The 23,178-nt window shown below is 41.2% G+C and overlaps 1 protein-coding gene across 1 annotated transcript in view; it reads right to left on the minus strand.

Moving 5' to 3' along the window:
* The window catches only part of NPTX2 (neuronal pentraxin 2), a 54,021-nt gene extending 32,692 nt beyond the window's left edge, over positions 1 to 21,329 (minus strand). The window contains exons 1-3 of the mRNA XM_089682738.1: positions 20,644 to 21,329; positions 16,102 to 16,318; positions 4,572 to 4,816 (exon numbers count right to left, since the gene is read on the minus strand). Coding sequence (XP_089538864.1) covers positions 4,572 to 4,816; positions 16,102 to 16,318; positions 20,644 to 21,084 — 903 coding nt within the window. The 5' untranslated portion in view covers positions 21,085 to 21,329. The remainder of the gene's footprint in view (positions 1 to 4,571; positions 4,817 to 16,101; positions 16,319 to 20,643) is intronic.
* Positions 21,330 to 23,178: the final 1,849 nt, after the last annotated feature.

The raw sequence follows: 23,178 nt of genomic DNA on the forward strand, positions 1-23,178 counted from the left end.
CTCACTATAGAACACATATGCCATAATCTTCACAAATGATGCTTTAATAACTCCGTCACAAGTGAGAGTCCTACAGACATTTATAAACCTCAGCACCAATTTTTTTTTTATAAAGCTAACTCTTACATTCTGAGCTTTTCTGAAAACAGGATAAAAACATACAGCTAACACCTTATCAAAGCCTAACATAAAGAAACAGATAATAAAAAATAACTGGACACCATTTAGCAACCGCAATAAGCAGGAGTATGTACACTGATAAAGAAAAAAATCAAAGGAACACTTTGTAATCAGAGTATAGCATCAAGTCCATTAAACTCCTGGGATATTGCTCTGGTCAGTTAAGTAGCAGAGGGTGTTGTTAATTAGTTTCAGATGCTTTAGTGTTAATTAAATTAACAACAGGTACACTAGATGGGCAACAATGAGACGACCCCCAAAACAGGAATGGTTTTACAGCCACAGGAATTTTTTCCCTACTTATCTTTTCTGACTGTTTTTTACTAGTTTTGCATTTGGCTAGGGTCAGTGTCACTATTGGTAACATGAGGCAATACCTGGACTCTACAGAGGTTGCACAGGCAGTACAACTCCTCCAGGATGGCACATCAAAACGTGCCATAGCCAGAAGGTTTGCTGTGTCTCCCAGCACAGTCTCAAGAGCATGGAGGAGATTCCAGGAGACAGGCAGTTACTCTAGGAGAGCTGGATAGGGCCGTAGAAGGTACTTAACCCATCAGCAGGACCGGTATCTGCTCCTTTGTGCAAGGAGGAACAGTATGAGCACTGCCAGAGCCCTACAAAATGACCTCCAGCAGGCCACTGGTGTTAATGTCTCTGACCAAACAATCAGAAAAAGACTTCATGAGGATAGCCTGAGGGCCCGACATCCTCTAGTGGGCCCTGTGATCACTGCCCAGCACCGTAGAGCTCAATTGGCATTTACCATTGGACACCAGAATTGATAGGTCCCCCACTGAATCCCTGTGCTTTTCACAGATGAGAGCAGGTTCACCCTGAGCACATGTGACAGATGTGAAAGGGTCTGGAGAAGCTGTGGAGAATGTTATGCTGCCTGTAACACTGTTCAGCATGACCATTTTGGTGGTGGGTCTGTGATGGTCTGGGGAGGCATATCCATGGAGGGACTCACAGACCTCTACAGGCTAGACAATGGCACCCTGACTGCCATTAGGTATCAGGATGAAATCCTTGGATCCATTGTCAGACCCTATGCTGGTGCACTGGGTCCTGGGTTCCTCCTGGTGCACGACAATGCTAGCCTTATGTGGCGAGAGTATGCAGGCAGTTCCTGGATGATGAAGAAATTGATACCATTGAATGGCCCCCACGCTCGCCTGACCTAAATCCAATAGAACACCTCTGGGATATCATGTTTCGGTCCATCAGATGCATCCAGGTTGCACCTCAGACTGTCCAGGAGCTCAGTGATGCCCTGGTCCAGATCTTGGAGGAAATACCCCAGGACACCATCCACCATCTCATTAGGAGCATGCCCCGACATTGTCAGGCATGCATACAAGCATGTGGGGGCCATACAAACTACTGAGTACCATTTTGAGTTGCTGCAATTAAATTTCAGCACAATGGACTAGCCTGCTGCATAATTTTTTCACTTTGATTTTTGGGGTGTCTTTGAATTCAGTCCTCTGTAGGTTGATAATTTTCATTTCCATCAAATGATATTGCATCCTTACCAATCCATATCAGTATAGATATCCAGCATGATATTTTTCCCTATTGAGATCTGATGTGTTTTCAAAGTGTTCCTTTAATTTTTTTGAACAGTGTATTTACAATATAGCATATAGAGTGCAGGGTTCAGGGGTTTATAATGCACAGAGTGCAGTGGTCAGGGGTATGTAATGTACAGTTCAGGGTACAGAGCGCATACAAACGGTATGTACCACACAACATAACATATAGAATATGCTCAAGACTATGTAAAGTACATTGCACTATACTCATATAATCCTGACCCCTGCTCTTTTACACTAGACTGCATGTCACAAACTCCTAGTTGCTGCAAACTGCATGTTTTAGGACATGTTACATACTCCTGACTACTAATCCTCTTTACTGCACTATGCATTCTATAATTCTAACCTCTGTTCTTGTTACATTTGGCTGTATGTTACATACTCTTGACCATTGAGTTCTGTCAGCTGTGCTGTACATTACATACTCCTGACTGCTGCAATCTGTATTCTGTGTAGACCGTTGCATATTCCTGTCCATTACGCTTTACACTGTGCTATACATTATATAATTCTGTCCCCTTCTCTCTTTACATGAGGCTATAAATTACATACTCCTGACCAATGCACTCTGTCAGCTGTGCTGTACATTACATTCTCTTGACTGCTGCAATCTGTATTCTCTGTAGTACGTTGCATACTCCTGTCCATTACCACTGTACACTGTGCTATACTTTATATAATCCTGACCCTTTCTTTCTTTACATGAGGCTGTAGATTACATACTCCTGACCAATGCAATCTGTCATCTGCTGCACATTACATACTCCTGACTGCTGAACACTGTATACTGTGGTGTACTTTGCACACTCTGACTGCTGCACTCCTGCCATATAGAGTGACCAGGATTATGTAATTTACAGCCTTGCATACAGAGCGCAGAGCTCAAAAACATGTTTTTATTATTGCAGTATTTACCATAAAATAATTGACGTGGCTGTCACATTTGAAAGTGGTTTCTTCCATATTTTTGTTATTGCATTAAAAGTAAAGAATTAGAGATTGGCCACTAGAGTGAGCCTAATTTATCCAAACTGCTTAATGTCTGTTATTAAGAAAATCAACCACATAATGAATATATTATTCTAGGCAAACTCGTGGCAGTAAAGCACAACCACTATATGGAATTGCGAAGCTACAAATACGCCATATAATGGCGGTATCCAAATGCACGTATAATCACAAACTATGAATAAAAATATTTTTTTAAATGTTAAAGGATAAGTTCACCTTTCATAATATGTCACATGTTACACCAATATTCAGGATGCAACATGTAACATGTTATAAAAAGCCCGGCCCCTGTTCCCTCGCTTTGACAGCTAACCGGGGATCTTCTCCTCCTGCTAGCTGTCAAAATTTTTCAAAGTCCTCTGTGAATGAGAAACTACATGTCCAGACCAGGGGCAGACTGACAACTCATGGGGCCCACAGGCAATAGGGGATCATGGGGCCCCTGTGTCCTTGCCCAAACTCAAAAAAGCCTATGAAAAAGGTACCAGGGGCATCTCATGGGGCCCCCTACTGACCCCGGGCCCTCGGGCACTGCCTGAGTTTCCAAATGGTCAGTTTGCCCCTGGTCCAGACTGCCTTTGCGGCTGTCAGCTTGAAGTTCTCAATGAACTACTATGGCACTGTGGCAGTGCCATGGTAGTTCCTTGATTCTTCCTGCCAGTATATCTGATTGCGCATACATCTCGTATGGGCAAGCACACATTCTGACAGGTCTGCAGGAGACCTGAATGGCATCAGCAATCTACTGATTGCTGGTGCAATGCTTTACAGGCCCCTGCAAAAAAATGGGCATTTATTATTTGATAGCAAGAGGTGAACTTATCCTTTAAAACTTTTGTGCCCAAATTTCATTGAAGCTTAGATATCCAGACCAAATTTAGCAGTGTCGATATACGCCAGTTGAATAAATCTAATGTGTCACTCTGACAGCAGGGTTTGAGAACTAGGAAAATGTACACTTGTGCATTCCTAGTTCTCTGCCGCAGTATTATTTTAAGCTGAACTTCGGGCAAATATACTAGAGACTGAATAAAGCAGCTCTGTAATCTAAATACATCAATAAATGTATTTTTTAAATGCAAGCAGTGTATGTACCTGAATTTGACCTGGTATCAGCCTCTTTCACTCTGCACTGCAGGGCTTGAGTATGAAAAGAAGAAGCAGCACAAGTAGCCAATCTATTCACATGCTGACAAGAGGTGTGCTAATAGGAGGAGAGAGCAGAGTAACAAAGAGATGAGCTTATCACCGTGCTGCATCTCCGTTCACTTCTTCCCCAGTCACAGGCCGGGGGCAGGTCCAGGAAACCTTGGGCTCAGAGGAAGTGGGTCCTGGCCATCAGAATGAGGACATCTTGTGGCAGAAAGAGATACTACAGGGGGAAGCTCTGGATTGAATATTAAAACAAAAGCTGCTTTTTACAGTTATCTTTTAGACTATTAATTTTTGATTTTCTTATTTTTGGCTGGAGTTCTGTTTCAACTTTCTTATGGCACACAGCATTGTGTGTGAGGAATTACAAGGCATATTGGGACCTATTATTTATATCAAGCCCAACTCCTTTACCGGTATACCTTACAGTATTTGAAACAAACAATACTTTAAATTCAATAACAACTTAGTCTTTCAGAAAATGATGAAATCATTATCAACATCAAATTTTGAAATAATTTATGTTTCAGTGTTTCTTTGCTTTTTTTCACTTAACATGTTTTTTGTAATGCTCTTCACTTAATATGTTTAACTAACTACAAGCAATTATTTAAAAAATATGCCTACCTTATCATTAATTAAAAGTTCGATCGGGTGATTCCCCCATTCGATCAGCACAATCTCATTAGCCTGGCCCTGCACAGCGTAGGAGAACGGGGTTCCAATCCCAGGCGAGGCGCTGGACTTCAGCCACATACAGATTGTGAAAGCAAACAGCTCAGGCAGAGTCTTTTTAATCTTGCCGTATAAATAATTGGTACGAAGTGGGAGGGAAACCTTAAAGTCATCTGGTGATTTGAATGCGCTGCTCCCTGTTAGAGCACAGAGAAAGAAAAAGGAAAATATGATATTGCGGGTCTTCTACTGCATTAACGATAAAAAATTAAATTACAGCATGTGTTATTCTGTTACAATCAGGGCATTAGAAGGGATTACATAAGCCTGCACTATGTGGTTAAATCATTAAAACAGGAGATCTTAAAAGGACTAAATACAATCAGTTAAAGTGATACTAAACAATATCCCTTATTCTTCAAAAAATAATCCATACACATCCACTACTTAATGGTCCTGTAATTTTTTTTTACATGAACCTGTTTTGCACAGTACGTATCTGACTCCTAGTAACATCCCCCATGAGCTCCAAAACTTCTCCTTTCCCCCTCTCACTTCTATTTGTTTGAACAAGCAGTGCCCATGAGTTGTGGTCACATACACTGCTCTATACATATTACAAATTCCATAGTTCCTAACCCCTAGTCCATCTCAGGAGCAAGCAAGAGAGGGTGCTTATGTTCCTACATACAGAGGGACCATGGAGAATGAAACTAGCCACCCTTCAAAAGGAAGTCATGAATTTTGAGAGTTTGAGGAGGCTGAAAACAACATAAGGTACTTTTTCGAGTTAAGAATACATAATTGATTCGATTTTAGCATCAATTTAATGTGTAAGACCAACCAAAATCTTTTTCAAGTTTTGAAAAGAGTGGACAAGGTTAAGAATCGCTGCATGGTTTTCATGGCCATCTGCTGGAGATTTCTTCTCACTTCCTCTTACAGTGACAATGGTTTGGCCAGATAGGAACTGAGGGAGAATCTGTAACAGTGACACCAATAGGGCTCTTACAGGTGATAAGCTTACCAGCCTCTGAAAAGCAATTTGCTGTGGATTGCCTAATTCCTTTTTTTTTTTTTTTTATTGTGGGGTGGCAATTCTAAATGGCAGGACTGCAGCATAGCTGCAAGCCAAGAGTTTGGTTCACAGTTGAGGTGTAGCCCCATTGATCCCAATAGCCAAGTTTGACAGGCAATGTTGTCTGTCAAACTCTGCAGCCCAAGGTAATATTGCTGCGGCCATGGCATGTGTACAGCTTGTAATGTTAATTTCCGGTGGGCAACTGGGGGGCAGTAAAACCACAATTCTAGCCTTCCCCTACCCTACTAAAAGGAAGTATTTTTTATTTTTGTCCATGTTTCTGATGCATAATTTCCTTCACATCTTGTCTGGTGTCTGTACACTGGCAACCAAGGTGGGAATGCCAAGATGTGACCTACATTCCCCCATCCCCCCAGAGTGTTTTAATTTGGTAGAACTGAAGAATACAAATTTAAAAGATTTACATACAAATGGGAAAAAAGAAAAGGGAATGTAATGAAGGAGTTTAACTAAAAAGTTTTTTAACCACTTCCAGCCCAGGCCAATTCTGACATCTCTCTCCTACATGAAAAAAATCATCATTTTCTTGCTAGAAAATTACTCAGAAGCCTCAAACATTTTATATTTTTAGCAGAGACCCTACAGAATAAAATAGTGGTTGTTGCAATTTTTTATGTCGCACAGTATTCGCACAGCAATTTTTCAAACACAATTTTTTTTAAAAAAATACACTTGAATACACACTGAATTTTAATGCAAAAGAACACAATATATTACTTAATTTTCTGGTAAAGTATAAAAGATGTATATCGATACCTAACATGTCACGATTTAGATTTGCGCACACTTGTGCCAAACTACAGTACTTAAAAATCTCCATAGGCAACACTTTAACATTTTTACAGATTACCAATTTAGAGGTACAGAGGAGGTCTAGCACTAGACCATAATGCTAGATGTCTAGCTCTCGCCATAATGCCATAATTTATAAACACGGCGATATCTCACATGTGTGGTGCGAACACCATTTACATGATGTCACTACTGGCCTCCCAGGATCACAGAGGGGACCCTCCAGTCCATGGCCAGCTCTGTAGCCACTTTATAGGTACACCTTTTCAATTTCTCGGTAACACAAATTGCTAATCAGCCAATCACACAGCAGCAATTTAGACATCTAGACGTGGTGAAGACGACTTGCTGAAGTTCAAACCGAGCTTCAGAATGGGAAAGAAAGGGGATTTGAGTGACTTTTGGCATGATTGTTGGCAGCAGATGGGCTGGTCTGAGTATTTCAAAAACTGCTAATCTACAATGATTTTCACGCACAACCATCTCAAGGGTTTACAGAGAATGGTCCTAAAAAGGGAAAGTATCCAGTGAGTGGCAGTTGCGTGGAAGAAAATGTCTTGTGATGTCAGAGGTCAGAGGAGAAAGGGCAGACTGGTTCGAGATGATAGAAAGGCAACAGTAACTCATGTCAATATGGACCAAAATCTCTTAGGAATGTTTCCAACACCTTGGTGAATCTATGCTATGAAGAATTAACGCAGTTCTGAAGGCAAAAGGGGGTCCAACACTGTACTAGCAAGGTGTACCTACTAAAGTTGCTGGTGAGTGTACATTGTGAAGTGGCTGGAGAGCTTGCTATCATAGGCTCCCCTGGGCTGTCTGAGGAACAAGTTGAAGGTAACCAGGTCAGTATTAGCAGGCTTCTGCTTGGTGCTGTCAGCCTGTACAGTACATGAGGGTCTGCACCATTGCATGACTGCATCCACTCCAAGCAGAAATGGCCCCTGACTCCTTCGGGGTAAAGGATAGAAAGGATAGAAGAGGTGGGATGAAGGGTGTGGTTGGGGGGGGGATATAGTAGTAGGGGTTTGTGGAAAGAGAAAAAGTGATAGGAGAGAGGGGCTTGCTGTCAGAAGGGAAGGATGGGGGTGACAGTAGAAGGGGGTTTAGTATTGAAAGAGATGGAGATACTCTGGGAGGAGGGGGGGTGGGGGTGGAGAGCAATAGAGGGGCATCAGCAAGGGCTGTTGGAGGAGCATAGGGAAGCAAGGTGAGAGCCATAGATGTGAGGGATGTTCTGCAGGAAAGGCTTGTAAACACAGGGTGTACTGGCACACAAGTCTTCCCTAATTGTTGAAGTGTGTGGTCCATGGAGCTCTCCTAAGCCTTCCACACATGGGAGAGCTCTGTTCACGAGCAGCCAACAGAATAAGGTCAGAGATGCTGAATCTCAATGGTTGAGGGTGGGTAAGGTTTCTGCTAATGATGAGAAGGAAGGAACATGTATGACATGCACTGTCATACATGTTCCTTCCTTCTCATTATTAGCAGAAACCTCACCCACCCTCAACCATTGAGATGCTGCAGCTCTGACCTTATTCTGTTGGCTGCTCGGGGGTCAGGAGAGTCAGAGTGGGGACAAAGTGATGACGGAACAGAGCTGATAAGCGAGGGTGAGGTGGTGGTACCAGGGCAGAGCAAAAGAGTTGGGGTCTGGTCCTGCACCACGGCAGTCACATGATGCAGAGACTAAATAGGCTGCAGTCCCAGATGCTCTCCCTGCAGCTTGGATCTTGAGGTAGGTGTCTTCACTTGGCCCTGGGTGAAACCATTGTCACTGGGGCACAAATGGCAGTAACTCTCTGTAATGGAGCCCTACATAGCGGGGATTTAAAACTTTTCTCATTGTATCCAGAACTTTTGTTAAGACACTTTCATTTTTTAACCTAGATTACTTGCAATACAGTACAGCAAGAATGCAGCTCTGAGTGGGACACCCTCAAACATGATCTGCTTGCATCCTTCACTATGGCTTGCTGATAGCAAAATAGAAAATGCTGCTAATTTATCATAAGAACTGATTTTATTTTTTTTTAGGGGGGCGGATGAAGACCATAGACATAAACAGAGCTCAATAGGCTTTCAGGTCTTCTGGCCTCTTAGCACATTGGATAGAAAGAGTTACTGCTTATGTGAACATGGAATTATATGCTATATGGGCATTTAATCACTGCCTAGTGGAGTTATTACTTGCTGAATATTTCAAAAGACTTTACCATAAAAAAATCAAATATCAAATTTAGCCAGCCATCCCTGCATTTCTGCTAGCCATTTATTTTTAATTCCAGCAATTAAAATCTTCATCTCGCATACTGAAAGTCACTTTAAAAAGGAAAACACAATCTGTTCTACTTTCCACTAACATAATGGGCTGTAATGGCTGATCAAAAGCTCTTTGCACCTAGTAATACAGTAATGCTTTTTATCTCCTTCCTTTTTTAAAAAAACACTGAGTGAATGATGGAATTCTGTCAGTGACAACCACGATCTACAACACACAAAACTGTACTCCACCATTATTTAGTATGGAGGATGGGTTGCCTTCATGCTGTAATTTTTTTGTACATAACACATATCTCAGGGATTTCTGTGGGATTTCTAAGGAACTGGAATCCTTGAAGCAGCACCCGCGTGCACACCCAGCTAGATCCTTCTACTGCTGCTTACTTTACTTGGCAGAGAGGTCTCCATAGAATACCACTGCATTTTATTGTAACACTGCAATACTGCATTTCACCAGCAGGTAATGCTAGAAGTGAAATTGCTAATTGCAGATCTCTGTGTTCAAAGAAAACATCCTAAGCAGGGATCCTTCATAGGCTAAGTTCAGCTTAGGAAAAAATAATAAATGCATATTTTTTTTCAGGAAAAAAAATGTGAATTTATTTTTTTTTTCTTAGGAGCCTGTAAAGCATTTAACCCTCAATCAGCAGACTGGGGGTGCAGTGCCAGGCTCCTGAAGACTGTAAATAGAGGTGTCTGTCTGTACCTCGAATAATGTACTGTACTTTACTATAGTCACTGTAGTCCGGGAAGATCAATGAACTATGAGAGAGCTCCACCGGAACCTTTGTAGTTCCTTGAGAACTACAAGCCATCTGCCGCAATGGATGATGGTACTTGTAGTCCATTCATTCACAGAGCTCTGTGAATGAAGGATGTGTGGGCAGAGCCCTTCACAGCAGCACTGTTTTTGAATTGTAACAGTGGGTGCAGGGAGAGGAAGCCCAGCCCGCTGTCACAATGGGGGATAGGGCCATAGGTGTAGGTGAACTTATTCTTTTAACAAATGTAGCAATCTTTCTTTGTTAGCCTCTTAGCCAAAACTAAACAGAAATATTAAGCAGATACTCCAGTAAAACTCAAAAATTTACATAATCCTTTTGATTTTTAACACTTTTTTTTATCGTATGTACCAGGTCAATATTCTTTGCAAAAATGTTGCATTTACCGCTAACTATGTTTTCTGAAAATCCCTGTTCCATGTTTTCTGAAAATCGCTGTTCCATATTTTCTGAAAATCCCTGTTCCTTGTTTTCTGAAAATCCCTGTTCCATGTTTTCTGAAAATCCCTGTTCCTTGTTTACTGAAAATCCCTGTTCCATATTTTCTGAAAATTCCTGTCCCATATTTTCTGAAAATCCCTGTCCCATATTTTCTGAAAATCCCTGTTCCTTGTTTTCTACAAATCCCTGTTCCTTGTTTTCTGAAAATCCCTGTTCCTTGTTTTCTGAAAATCCCTGTTCCTTGTTTTCTGAAAATCCCTGTTCCTTGTTTTCTGAAAATCCCTGTTCCTTGTTTTCTGAAAATCCCATTTCCTAACATTGCAATTTTGCAAGCTAAAGAATATTACCCTCACACTCTTTTAAATTCCTTTGTAAACACAAGCATTGCATAAATCTTTGGCTATGTACATCCCACCATTACTCTATTCTAATTAATTACAACACATATCACACTGAATTAAAATTTCTCTTGCTACTGCAGTCTTCTGCAACATTTTGTGCAGTGGAATTACACAGCACGCAATCACTGGTAAGAAGCTTCAGTTCCGTTAAAGTGCAATGCTAATTTTCACTGCTTTAGATTTAAAGTGTTACTAAACCCAGGACCCTGCATCCACTATATCTGGTCTCCCACAGTACACACAACATGGAAATGCAATTATTTTAGTAAATATAAACTGTTCAATACCTTTTCTCTCAGAAGTGAGAGCAGTCTTGTAACTTCTATCAGTGTCCAGCCCAGCACTAGCTAAAGCTTATAGGAGGCGTTTTCTTTCTGCTCTATGAGGATACAAATCCCCTGACCTCTGTCTAGACAGTGCTGATTGGCCCTGTGCTGATCACATGCACTCTCCAAGAAAAGAAAAAAAAACCTATCTAGCAATACACACTAAACTGAGCATGTGCATGCCTACGGTTCAATATGGACACAAGTGGAGGTTGCTTGAAAAAGGGGAGGAAATGAAAAGAAAGGATCAAACAGCCTTTTTACACAAAGCAGAGGATTAACCCCTTAGGTTCCACAGTGAATAAAACAAGCATGCTTTTTTGCATATACAGGCTGATTTTACTGTTGTGCGTTTAGTAATATTTTAAGTAGTAATTAACCCCAAACCAAAAATGTAATATATTGCAACTTACCAATCATTAGATGTTGTGGCGGCATTACTTTTCTTTTTTTATGCTTTTTTCCTTCTATTTTCATCTGGTAATTTGGCCAGTAACACACCTCCTGTATTAGAGCACAGGGGCCACCCTTGGACAGCAACGTTGTTATTCTTGGGGGGAGGGGATTATTAGATGTACCTGAAGATTAATTACACTAACAAACTGAAACCAAACTCTAGCTCACACTTTACAAGCAGTCACAGAAACAGTTTTCTTTTTCTTTTGGGATAAAGGTTTTACATAAATGAATAAACGCTTAACATTGTAAGCACACCTGTCAGTGGTAAATGGTGTATCCCAACTTTCTTGCTATATTTGCAGGACAGCTTGTTCTGTTGAAAAAAACAACAGACTTACTGGCCAGATCACCAAGTGAAAATAAAAGAAGGAAAGCCTAAAAAAGAAAACTAATACAGCCATCACATTTAAGAGTTGATAAGCTGCAATATAATAAATGTTTGCCTTTGTGTTTAATACTGCTTTCATTTTAGATTTTGTTGCTAGCCGCTTTTTTTTTTTTAGATGTGATTGGCACAAAATAACACAGTAAAGGCCTGATTATACAGAAAAGAACACAATGATTTTTTTTTTAAATGTTAATGACATCGCCTTAGGGTTAGGGTTGCCTTAGTATATATACATACATATTTCTATATCTTATCACATTATTGTAGGAACAATAAATACATCCTCATGTGCAACAAAAGCACCATTTTCATGCACAGCTTCTTAATATTTTTTATTCTTTGTCCATACAGTCATGGACACCCTTTGATGTACTCACAGTTGAGAATTAGATATGCCAAACAAACATCTGAATTCAGGACCAGAGGCTCTACTCCTACAATGCTAAAGGCTATGTGGCCTACCTTTGTTAAGTAATCCCCTGTGCTGCTTAGTAAAACATCCCACTATCTTAGAACGGACTGAAATGCTGATGACAAATAATACTTGAAGGGAAGAGTACAAACTCTAAAAGCATACAGTTTGATGATACTGGAGTACTGAATATGTAACAGTGCCTTAGAGTATTGTGCTGGGTTGCAAAGGCAAACACGTACTTTACAGTCCTTCTACATTTTGTGAACATGCACAACAAAATGCATGATGTGCACACATTTGTGAAATGCGCAAAAAAAGTGCATCAAACAGATGTTACCGTTCATTGTTAATGGAAATCCAAGCATGTAACACATAGGTAACAGAATCTAATATATAGGTGAGCGCTGTGATATCTGGGGAGTAGCGAGCACACAAGGTGAAGGTAACAATCCCCTACAATAGTATATGTAAAAAAGTGCAGCGCTAAAAAATAAATAAATATATATATATATATATATATATACTGTATATATATTGTGGAATGGTAAAGTGCAACACATAAAAGTGCAAAAAACATTATTAAATGCGAAATCTAAAAGTCAAACGATATGATAAAGTGCATCATAAATGTAATGAGCTGAGTGAAACAGTAAAGTGCATCAAGTAAAATCATGAAAATATCAGCTAAACAGCTCAAAAAGCAAATGCCAAACAATAAAGAGTATCACAGGCAAAATCTAAACACAATAATGTCCATGGTGATCCGTAAAGTAAAGTACAGTAGCAAATGATGTTACAATAAACATATAAAATCTGAGATATATAAATAGGATAAAAGTCTACATCAATGTCCATGGTTAAACATGCTATTTATATAGTTAAATATCCATAAATGGAAGCAATTGTCCGTGAAACCATAAGGCGCAGTATAATTAAGGTGCAGAGTGCAAATGTGCTGATGATCACACAAAAGAATCCACCACCTTTCTCAGATGTACACTTGCCAGATGAAAACTGCAATAGGCATACTCCTGAGGACATGCATGTGCACGAAACGCATTGGGTGGATCCACCATTTACTGACATCACGCCGATGCTGCCGATGGTCAGAGCGGTGGCCATCTTGGTACACTTTTTATGCTTTTTGATTTCCATCTCCATGTGGATGTTTTTTAATGTTCTAATAAATACTACAGTACATGCAACTTTATTGGCTCCTGTGGTGAGCTATTCCCTCTAGGACAAGGGCTGACTTCCCATCCGAGTGCCCAGGACATATATGGTCTGGTTTAACCCTTTGGCCACCTTCCATTCTCAGATGTTTAATGCTTGATTGCCTGTTACCAGTTTTCATCTGGTGAGTATACATCCGAGAGAGGCGGTAGATTATCAGCACATTTGCACTCTGCACCTTAATTATACTGTGCCTTGTGGTTTCACGGACAATTGCTTCCATTAATGGATATTTGACTATATAAATAGCACTTTTAACCATGGACATTGATGTAGAGTTTTATCCTATTTATAGATCTCAGATTTTATATGTTTATTGTAACATCATTTACTACTGCACTTTACTTCACGGATCACCACAGACATTATTGTATTTAGATTCTGCCTGTGATACACTTTATTGTTTGGCATTTGCTTTTTGAGCTGTTTAGCTGATATTTTCATGCTTCTACTTGATGCACTTTACTGTTTCACTCAGCTCATTACATTTATGATGCACTTTACCATATTGTTTGACTTTTAGATTTCGCATTTACTAATGTTTTTTGTACTTTTATGTGTTGCACTTTACCATTCTGCAATATATATATATGTTTTCTTTTTTTTTTAGCGCTGCACGTTTTTACATGTAACACATAGGGCTGCTCTATGCATGTGGTGCAAAAATGCACAAACAATGTGCATATGCATGGCGCAGTTTTGTGTACGTTTACAGCTGTCTGCTGAAAATGAATGCCATGCTGTTATGCTGATTTAACGGCTTCAACACTTTTTTAAACATCGCTCCACAAAAAGTATGCAGAGGAGGAACTTTGATCTGTGATTAAACTGGCTGTTTGCTTGGTCAAAGAAAGTACTAAAAAACAGCCAGACAAGTAGCACTTTCAGAAGGAGGTTAGCAATGGCAGCCTCCATATTTCAATATATTTTTTAGTTTTTCTATAGGGCTGTGCTCCACTCACGTTTCTGCATCCCACAAGTCCAATCCAAGATATCACCAACACACCATGTCCAGACAGACAAGACACTTTAATGTCACCAACAGAAAGCAGCAATGTTTCAAGTCTACTAGGCTGCTGCCTGAGGAAGAGGACTCCAGTGGCCTTGAAACCTCTCTGCTTTCCATTGGTGACACTTGCATGTCCTGTCTGTTTATCTGATCATGGTTGCTCGTATCTTGGGTTAGGCTTGATCTTTTGAAGTTCTATTCATCATTTCACCCTCCAATGACTGGGTCTCATTGCTGTATGGAGCGCACTGGACTCTTTGTATTTCTGGCCTTCATTCCCCAAGATCATGTATCACTGTATTATGAGCTGCAAGGACATTATTTCTTAGGGTTTATTCACACTTCTGTGATGCTGAAATGTGCACAGTAACATGTGTTTTGGTTTGAGATTTTAAAATTATGTCAGGCACTTCTTTTGTACATTTCTCGCATGTAGGGCAGCCCACTGGAATTAAAGACCCAACATTTCATATTCCCGATATGTGCCTCACAATTCTTCTGTCAGTTATGGCTGCAATCTTTCTTGGCCAACCTGCCTTTGGCTTGGTATCAAGAGATCCCCGAACTTTCCACTTCTTAATAGTTGATTTAACAGTACTGATTGGCATATTCAAGGCTTTGGACATCTTTTTTTGTCCTCTTCCATCTTTACAAAGTTCCATTACCTTGTTACGCAGGACTTTTGACAGTTCTTTTCTGATCCCCATGGCTCAGTATCTGGCCTAGTCAGTGCTTCCAGGTAAGAGCTAACAAACTCTTTTACTATTTATACACTGACACTAATTGCAATTTAAAAAGCCACAGATGTGGAACATTAACCTCTAATTGGCATTGTAACCCATGTGTGTCACCTTGTGTGTCTCTACCAAGGCCAAACATTCCAGGGGATGTAAACTTTTTACCATGGTCATTTGGGTGATTTCTGTTATCATTATGATTTAAAAAGGATCCAAACAACTATTTGATAATAAATTGCTTCATATGATCATCATCCTTCAATAAAAGAGCATTTTTTTGACATGATCAGTCATATTTTCAATATCAATGCCAAAATGTCACAATTTCTGACAGGGTATGCAAACTTTTGAGCACAACTGTATATATAAATGTTTTGCCTTTCATTTTTATGTTAACCTGAATGGGTTGTTTTACAAGGTGAGGGTTTGCATATACTTTAATGGGCTGCCCTAGATGTGATCTGCAGAAATGCTTGGAAATGTGCAAAAAAGCATTTGCACCAGGTCACACCTGCAAGGTGTGAGCAGAGCCTCAATGGCACCCCAATGCACCCAGACATCATACATGTGTTGCATCCCACCACAATGCATAGTAAATGTACATGTTTTGTGGTACAAGTTGATTTAGGGAAAAAAAGGTCATGTATGTTTCTGGTGGACTTAGATGTGATGGGCAGCCCGTGCAGCAACTCAGAGGTGCTGGCACATCACATAGATGTGAACCCAGCCTACAGAAAGATAAACCACCATAAGGATATAGCTATGGGCAACCAACCATTGCAGACAGTCAGAAGCCAAATTTCATCCTGACCACACACAAGTACTGCCAGTTTAAATTTTACTAGTTGCAATAGATTAAAGCTCAGCATTGCTCCTTTATGTATATTCATTAAGACAGTTCAAAGAACATTGACCATGGGCAAAGGGGAATACATCATTGCAACTGAACAAACGTCAGCTTACTTTGCTCAGATCAGTGAATGATGAAATGTGTTGGTCTCTATAGTTTACTACCCTTTGTACATCCTCTGTGCACTTTGTATTACTAATGAAGTCTGTATGATTTTAAATACAGCTGAATGTGCTGTTATTGATCATTCTTGTACCAAATTACCTTTCTCAAGCTCACTAACTCTTTCTAGGAGTGCAGTGAGGGCGGACTCTGTTTTGTGCCTATGTGCTGCACTCTCATTATGAAGCACGGATTTCTCATCTTCTAGTTCAGCCACTTTGTTTAAAAGCTGGTGCTCCAGGTCCCCCAGCCTCCTCTGGAGCATCTCTCGAAGATCATTAGGCAGAGCTGAATAGGACACATTGGATCTCAGTTGATGCTTCAACAAAAAGAAAAGACAAATCAATTAGGCATCTGATAGGGAGGTTAGATATCCAAATTCACAATACTCCCTGCAATGCATTCTTGGCATACCCCTCATCAAATGAATTAACCGCTTGAGGCACCAAGGAACAAGTCCTGTGCAGCCATAGGAAATCACCTTCAATACATTTTCACCATCTGACTGGTGGTTTTACTCCTATGGTAGTCTAGTCTGTGCACACTTGCCAATACTGCAATATAGTTATGAATGATGTATGAGGAATATCAATGAACAAAAGTGTACTATCCATGGTTTTGTGCCCATATTGGCTCGCATTCCTACATGTGTGATTATGCCAAGGATTATGATGTACTTACAATTTTAGAAGGCATTTGAAATAACTATGCCACTCACAGGGAATTAACGCATACCCAGGAGAGTTACGAGGTTTATGGAAAATAATGAGTACACAACACAGCAAGACATTATCCTGGGTTGCCCTATTTAAGTAGCTGCATCCAAGCATTTCATGTAGCCATGTTGCTATAGACCTGCTCTAAACACAAGGCTCAAGAAAATTAGAATATTGCAGTTTATCCCAACACGACCAATCAATATAACTATGGTATCAAATCTTTGTCTGTGATATATACACGGATTATTTTAGATTTTATCAGTGACCACAGGCAACATGCAACAACTGTTAACCTGCAAATGTTAAACTGACATTTTAAGTTACAAAACCTTATAGTGCAACAAATTTTAGATAATCAATGACAAACATCTCAATATTTATAAGAGCATAGAAACATATTCATCACCCTTCCTAAAAATATTACCAGAAATAAATGTTATATCATTACTGTACATTAGAGCTTCTATTATAGCTCTAAGAATCTTAATAAATAGCTAATAAATGTGTCAACAGATGCTAATAAACATAAAAGATATTAACAAAAAGGTATTCATTTAAATGTTGCTAATTCCTGCACTTTGATCATAGGGCATTGTAAGTATTGCAAAATATATCTATATATCTATCTATCTATTTATCTATTTATCTATCTATCTATCTATCTATCATCTATCATCTATCTCTCTTTGTAGGTAAACACTGGGCACTTAACTCACAAACTCAAAAATATAGTGTGGTGGGTACCCTTGGGGTCGTCTCTCTAATCTATCTATCTATCTATCTATCTATCTATCTATCTATCTTTTTTGTGGGGTGGACAATTTACTCACAAATAGTGTGGTGGCTACCCTTGGGACTATCTTTCTATCTATCTATCTATCTATCTACTTCCCTTTGTGGGATGGATGAGAACCTGGGTATTTTACTCACAAATAGAGTGTGGTGGCTACCCTTTGGAATATCTATCTATCTATCTATCTATCTATCTATCTATCTATCTATCCATCCATCCATCTATCCCCCTATCTATTCATTTGTCTCCCATATATGTATATTCTATATACCCTCTTTAGATATGTATTTGCTTTTCTCTTAATATACCATACACCATAACATCCTTACCTGCCCACTGAATTCATTCTCTTTGTAGAACCAATGTATAATTACAGCTTTAAATCAACACACTATCAACTATATCTGATATACAAAATTGCTAAACGTGATATCAGCAGTTTTTGAAGATTTTACTTGTTAAGCACTAATGACCTATAAAGCATGAGAAATGATAATGCCAGCAATTTATGCAACTATCCAAAATGACAAGGTCCCTAATCTGTATACTATATGTTGCTTCGTTTAATACAGGGTACTGAATACAGTGACTACACACACAGGCAATGAATGAAGACAGCTCCAGGGTGGTAATTCAGCACTGGGTGGTAATTCAGGACTTTGGACAGCTCCAGGGTGGCAATTCAGCACTGGGTGGTAATTCAAGATTTTGGACAGCTCCAGGGTGGTAATTCAGCACTATGTGGTAAATCAGGACTTTGGACAGCTCCAGGGTGGTATTTCAGCACTGGGTGGTAATACAGGATTTTGGACAGCTCCAGGGTGGTAATTCAGCACTATGTGGTAATTCAGAACGTTGGACAGCTCCCGGGTGGTAATTCAGAGCTAGGATAGCTCCAGGGTGGTATTTCAGCACTGGGTTTTAATACAGTATTTTGGACAGCTCCAGGTTGGTAATTCAGCACAATGTGGTAATTCAGGGCTTTGGACAGCTCCCGGGTGGTAATTCAGCAGAGGGTGGTAATTCAGAGCTAGGACAGCTCCAGGGTGGTGATTCAGCAGAGGGTGGTAATTAAGGACGTTAGACAGCTCCAGGGTGGTCTCTGATGCTTCCACATAGAGGAGCTGCCTCAACTGTCCCAGGTGCTGAATTTGGCTTTTTCTCATTGCTTTCTGTTTCAAAGCTATGTACAGAGCCAAGCGTGCTGTAAAACCCTTCTCTATCAGCATCTCTGTGCCAGGAGTATGAATGGAAGGGAAGCACACAGTGTGTCCAGTAAACGTGAATGAAAATGGTATTACTCTCTTAAACATGCCGACCATTGAAGAAGCATGCTACTGCACCATACTAGCCATAAGGAATAAAGACTGAGGGTGGCCACACACTCTGTGATAATTTTTTTTTTTTTTCTGATCGATCTCTTCTGCTAGAAATGATTGATCTATAGTCAGCAATCTATTCAATTGATATGACATGCATGGGTAAGTTGATTCCAACTGATACTTAGGATACAATTGTAATGTACAATCATAAATTATTGATTGCATCTCTGTTTACACCATGTAAAGTTATAATCTGATTGAGTCAAATAAACAATCAATATGAACAAATTATCTCAGTGCTGCCAATTGCATCAAATGATCCATAATATTCTGCCCTGACTGATCAACCAGATTAGGTAGGTCCTCATATTACATCACTTTGGTAAATCTAAAGCTCATCACACATAGTACAATCTGATTGTACAATCTGCTTTAGATCTATTGATAACTATGTAGTGCAAGAACCTGCCTGAATGGATACAGATTGATTGGATAGATTAGGTAGGTCCTCATATTACAAAGTGTTTGTACATCCAGTTATTTTTACAGTCAAATAGTACAGTGTGAAGTGACTCTTACGATGGCCATAAATTATTGGATTTTTTTAAAAATCTAATCAATGTGTAATTCAATCACATGATCATATCTGCGAACAGTGCAACTTCAGATATGACTTGAGTCGCACAGACCTGCATGACAATGGACATAACATTGTTTTCAAGGTGGCCCATTCACATCAATGTAATTCCGCATGGTGCGATTTTGGAATTTGGTTCTACCTTTGTATGATTCCAGCACAATTTCTGGCCATTAGACTTTAATGGCAATACACCAAAAACATATCTACATGCATTTTCATGCATTTTGTATACAATTTCAGTGTTTTTTTTTCTTTCATCTGTTATAGCAGATATGCTTATCATTGGCCAAAACGCATCAAAATCGCTTCAACAACGCATCAAAAACACAACCAAGTCACACTACATAATTGCATTGAAAATCACATCAAATGGCAGCCTCAGTTGTGTGAACATAACCTTAAGTGGGGTACACTCTATGAGAAAATTGGACAAACTATCATGCAATTTTCCACAAAGGTGCGTACCGTGATGTAACCCAAAAAGACATTAACTTGTAAGAAAATTCTCGAATGACAAAGGCAAATGTTCTGTCTTTCATACTGTTTCTATTTTTGCTGCCTCCTTCCGGGTCTATCTGTGCTTCTGCATTTTTTTCTATTCGATTATTTCCATACAATTATTGTACACATTGAGCTAAAATTGGAAGTTGAGTTCACTATAATAAACATTTTCTAGTTTGCACCTTCTTTTTTTTTTTTGTCTGAACAGAATCAGCTGTCAAAAGCACTATACTAGTGATCAGATAAATAACTGATCATTCACAGATGGGAATTTGCTTTTGATTTTCTTATAGTGTGTACCCAGCTTATCAACACTTTGTAACAGAGGACCTACCTAATCTATCCAATCAATTTGTATCCAATCAGGCAGGTCCATGCACTACATAGTTGTTGGTTGATCTAACGGTGATTGTACAATGTATCATGTAGGAGGATTTACCATCCTATGCAATATGAGGACCTACCTAAACTATCTACAGGCAATCTGTATCCAATCAGACCGGCCCTTGTAGGACATATAGTTGGTAGATGTAAAGATTGTACAATCAGATTGTAAGGTGGGTGGTGAGATTACAGAGCCCATGCTGTAAAGTTTCTCATATATATATATATATATATATATATATATATATATATATATATATAGTTTTCCAGCAGTAAGTGACTTACCTCCAGATTCTCCAGCCTGTCTTTCAGGGATTGCATGGTGCGGCTGAGTTGGTCGATGATCTGGCTGGGATCTCTGGGTAGATCGCCCATGGTGTCCTTGCCCCCTGATTTCCCGGACACCTTCTTCCAGGATCCATGCTTGCCATCCTCAGACAGGCTCTCACATCGGTTCAGCTTGGCAGTCAGTTCCCGGATGGTGTCCTTCTGGCTGCCGATGGTCTCCTTTTGCTGGAGGATGGTCTCCCGGAGCTGGATAACGGTAGATCGCAGCTCTTCCTCCGGAGTGGCACTGAAGCCTTGCATGGGGCAGCCCGGGGTGGCATCAGGGGGCAGAGCCGTACACACAAAGCGCTCCCCCGCGTTGTCCCGCTGCTGCTGCTTGATGGTGTTGCCCCCGGCGAAGGCTAGCAGGCAGATCACCCCACTTATCACCGCCAGCATGCCTGCTGCTACTACTACTACTCCACAGAGGAGGCTGTGAGCCCGGGAAGGTATGGTGAAGTCTCCGGACTGGACGTGATGTGACTAGTTGTGCCGCGTTGACGTTGAGCCAAGAAGCGTCAGAGGAGGCGATGAGGTGGCGCTGGTGTGCCGGGCGCTGTGCGGAGCCTCTCTGTCCGCTCTCTAGCAGATCCTCTCCAGCGGAGCTGTGCCCGAGCGAGCTCACTGCCTCGTCTTAAAGGGACAGCGCCAGCAGGCGGGTCTGATTGACAGCAACCCCCCCACCCTGCAGACGTCATCTCATCCCATGTGAATGTGCAGCATGCTGTTCAAGGTGAAAAAGATGTGTGTGCTGCTGGTGGGTGTGAAAACAGAGAGACCAGCTATTGGCTGGACAGGGACCACTTCACTACATTCTTCTTGTAGGTTACTAGATGCCCCCTCCACCTGTCATTCTGCCCACTGTACTTACTAGAAAAATATATATTCATGAGTTTCCGGCTGCAAACGTAAGGTTTTGGATCGTAAAAACCCATCGCATAAATACAACGCAGCGGAGTACGTGAGCTTTATTGGAGAGAGTGAGAAAGGACGTAAAATCGCCTAGAGCGGTGGTCCCCTTCCAAAACCTTCCATACCCCAACCGTACAAAAAAGAAAAATTATACTCACACAATAAAAGTATGGGAATGCAAAATATGTATTGAAATGCTGGAAGGTTTCACAGTGTGGGGTTAGGGGTTCTGAAATGAGTATATGGCACTACAGGGGATGAGATTTGTGGAAGAGGTTGGGATATCTCCAGGAGAGGGCACTGTGGGAAACAGGAGGCACTGTGGGAGGTTGGGGGGCACTGAAGGACACTGTTAGGAGGTTGGGGGCACTATGGAGGGCTGAAGGCTTTGCAGCAGGCTGGGGGCGTTGTGGGAGGTTGGGACAGAATTTGGGGGCTGAGGGTTCTCATGGGGCCAGGGGGTACTGTGGGGGAGGGGGGGAGGTAGGGGACTCTGCAGCAGACTTGGTGGCCCTGTAGCAGATGAGATTTCTGGAGGAGGCTGGAGTATTTCTAGGAGAAGACACTGTAGGGGACAGGAGGGCACTGGAAGCTGCAATGGATGGGAGTTTAGGAGGTACTTGAGGACACTGTTGGAGGTTGGGAGTATTATGGACGGCTGATGTATCTGCAGCACGCTAGGTGGCACTGTGGGTGGTTGGGGCTGAATTTAGGGGCTGAGGGTTCTCATGCGGCCAAGGGCACTGGGAGGGGGTGGGGGTTCTGGATGGGGTTAGGGGATTCTGCATCAGACTTGGTGGCCCTGTAGGGGATGAGCTTTCGGAAAGAGGATGGGGTATCTCCAGGAGATGACACTGTAGGAGACAGGAGGTCAAAGTGGGAGATAGGAGGCACTGTGGGAGGTTGGGGGCAATATAGATGGCTGAAGAATCTGCAGCACGCTTGGAGGCACCGTGGGAGGTTGGAGCTGAATTTGGGGACTGAGGGTTCTCATGGGGCCTGAAGGCACTGTGGAGGAGAGGTTATGGAGATGTTAGGGGATTCTGCAGCAGACTTAGTGTCCCTGTAAGGGATGAGATTTCTGGAAGAGGTTTGGGTATCTCCAGGGCACTGCAGGGGATGGGAAGTACTATGGGAGATTGAGGATACTGAGGGACACTGTTGGAGGTTGGGGGCACTATGGAGGTCTGAAGGCTCTGCAGCAAGCTAGGAGGCACTGTGGGAAGTTGGGGCTGAATTTGGAGGCTGTGGGTACTCATGGGGCCTGGGGCCACTGTGGGTAGGGGGTTCTGGAGGGAGTTAGGAGACACTGTGTCATGTACCTGACTGTGGAGCCCAAGATGACAAGGGTGGCCTCTTGTGCAATTCCCATTCAAGAACCCCTGGTAGTGGAGACAGGGACTGCTAGGGCAGTGGAAGGGCACAGATGCCAAGAAGCTTTTGTAGAGGACAAAAGCTTGGCAGTACGAGAATGCTTGCAGTGGTAGTATGGAGGCTGGTCACAAGTCTTGTTCAGCAGCAGCAAGGCAGACAGGTGCAGGGTCAGGATCAAGTTCAAGGTCAGAAACAGGCAGAAGTTGG

The sequence above is a fragment of the Staurois parvus genome, unplaced genomic scaffold (assembly GCF_062004578.1).
Source record: "Staurois parvus isolate SC_StPar_1 unplaced genomic scaffold, SC_StPar_1.0 ptg000297l, whole genome shotgun sequence".
NCBI classification, from domain to species: Eukaryota; Metazoa; Chordata; class Amphibia; order Anura; family Ranidae; genus Staurois; species Staurois parvus.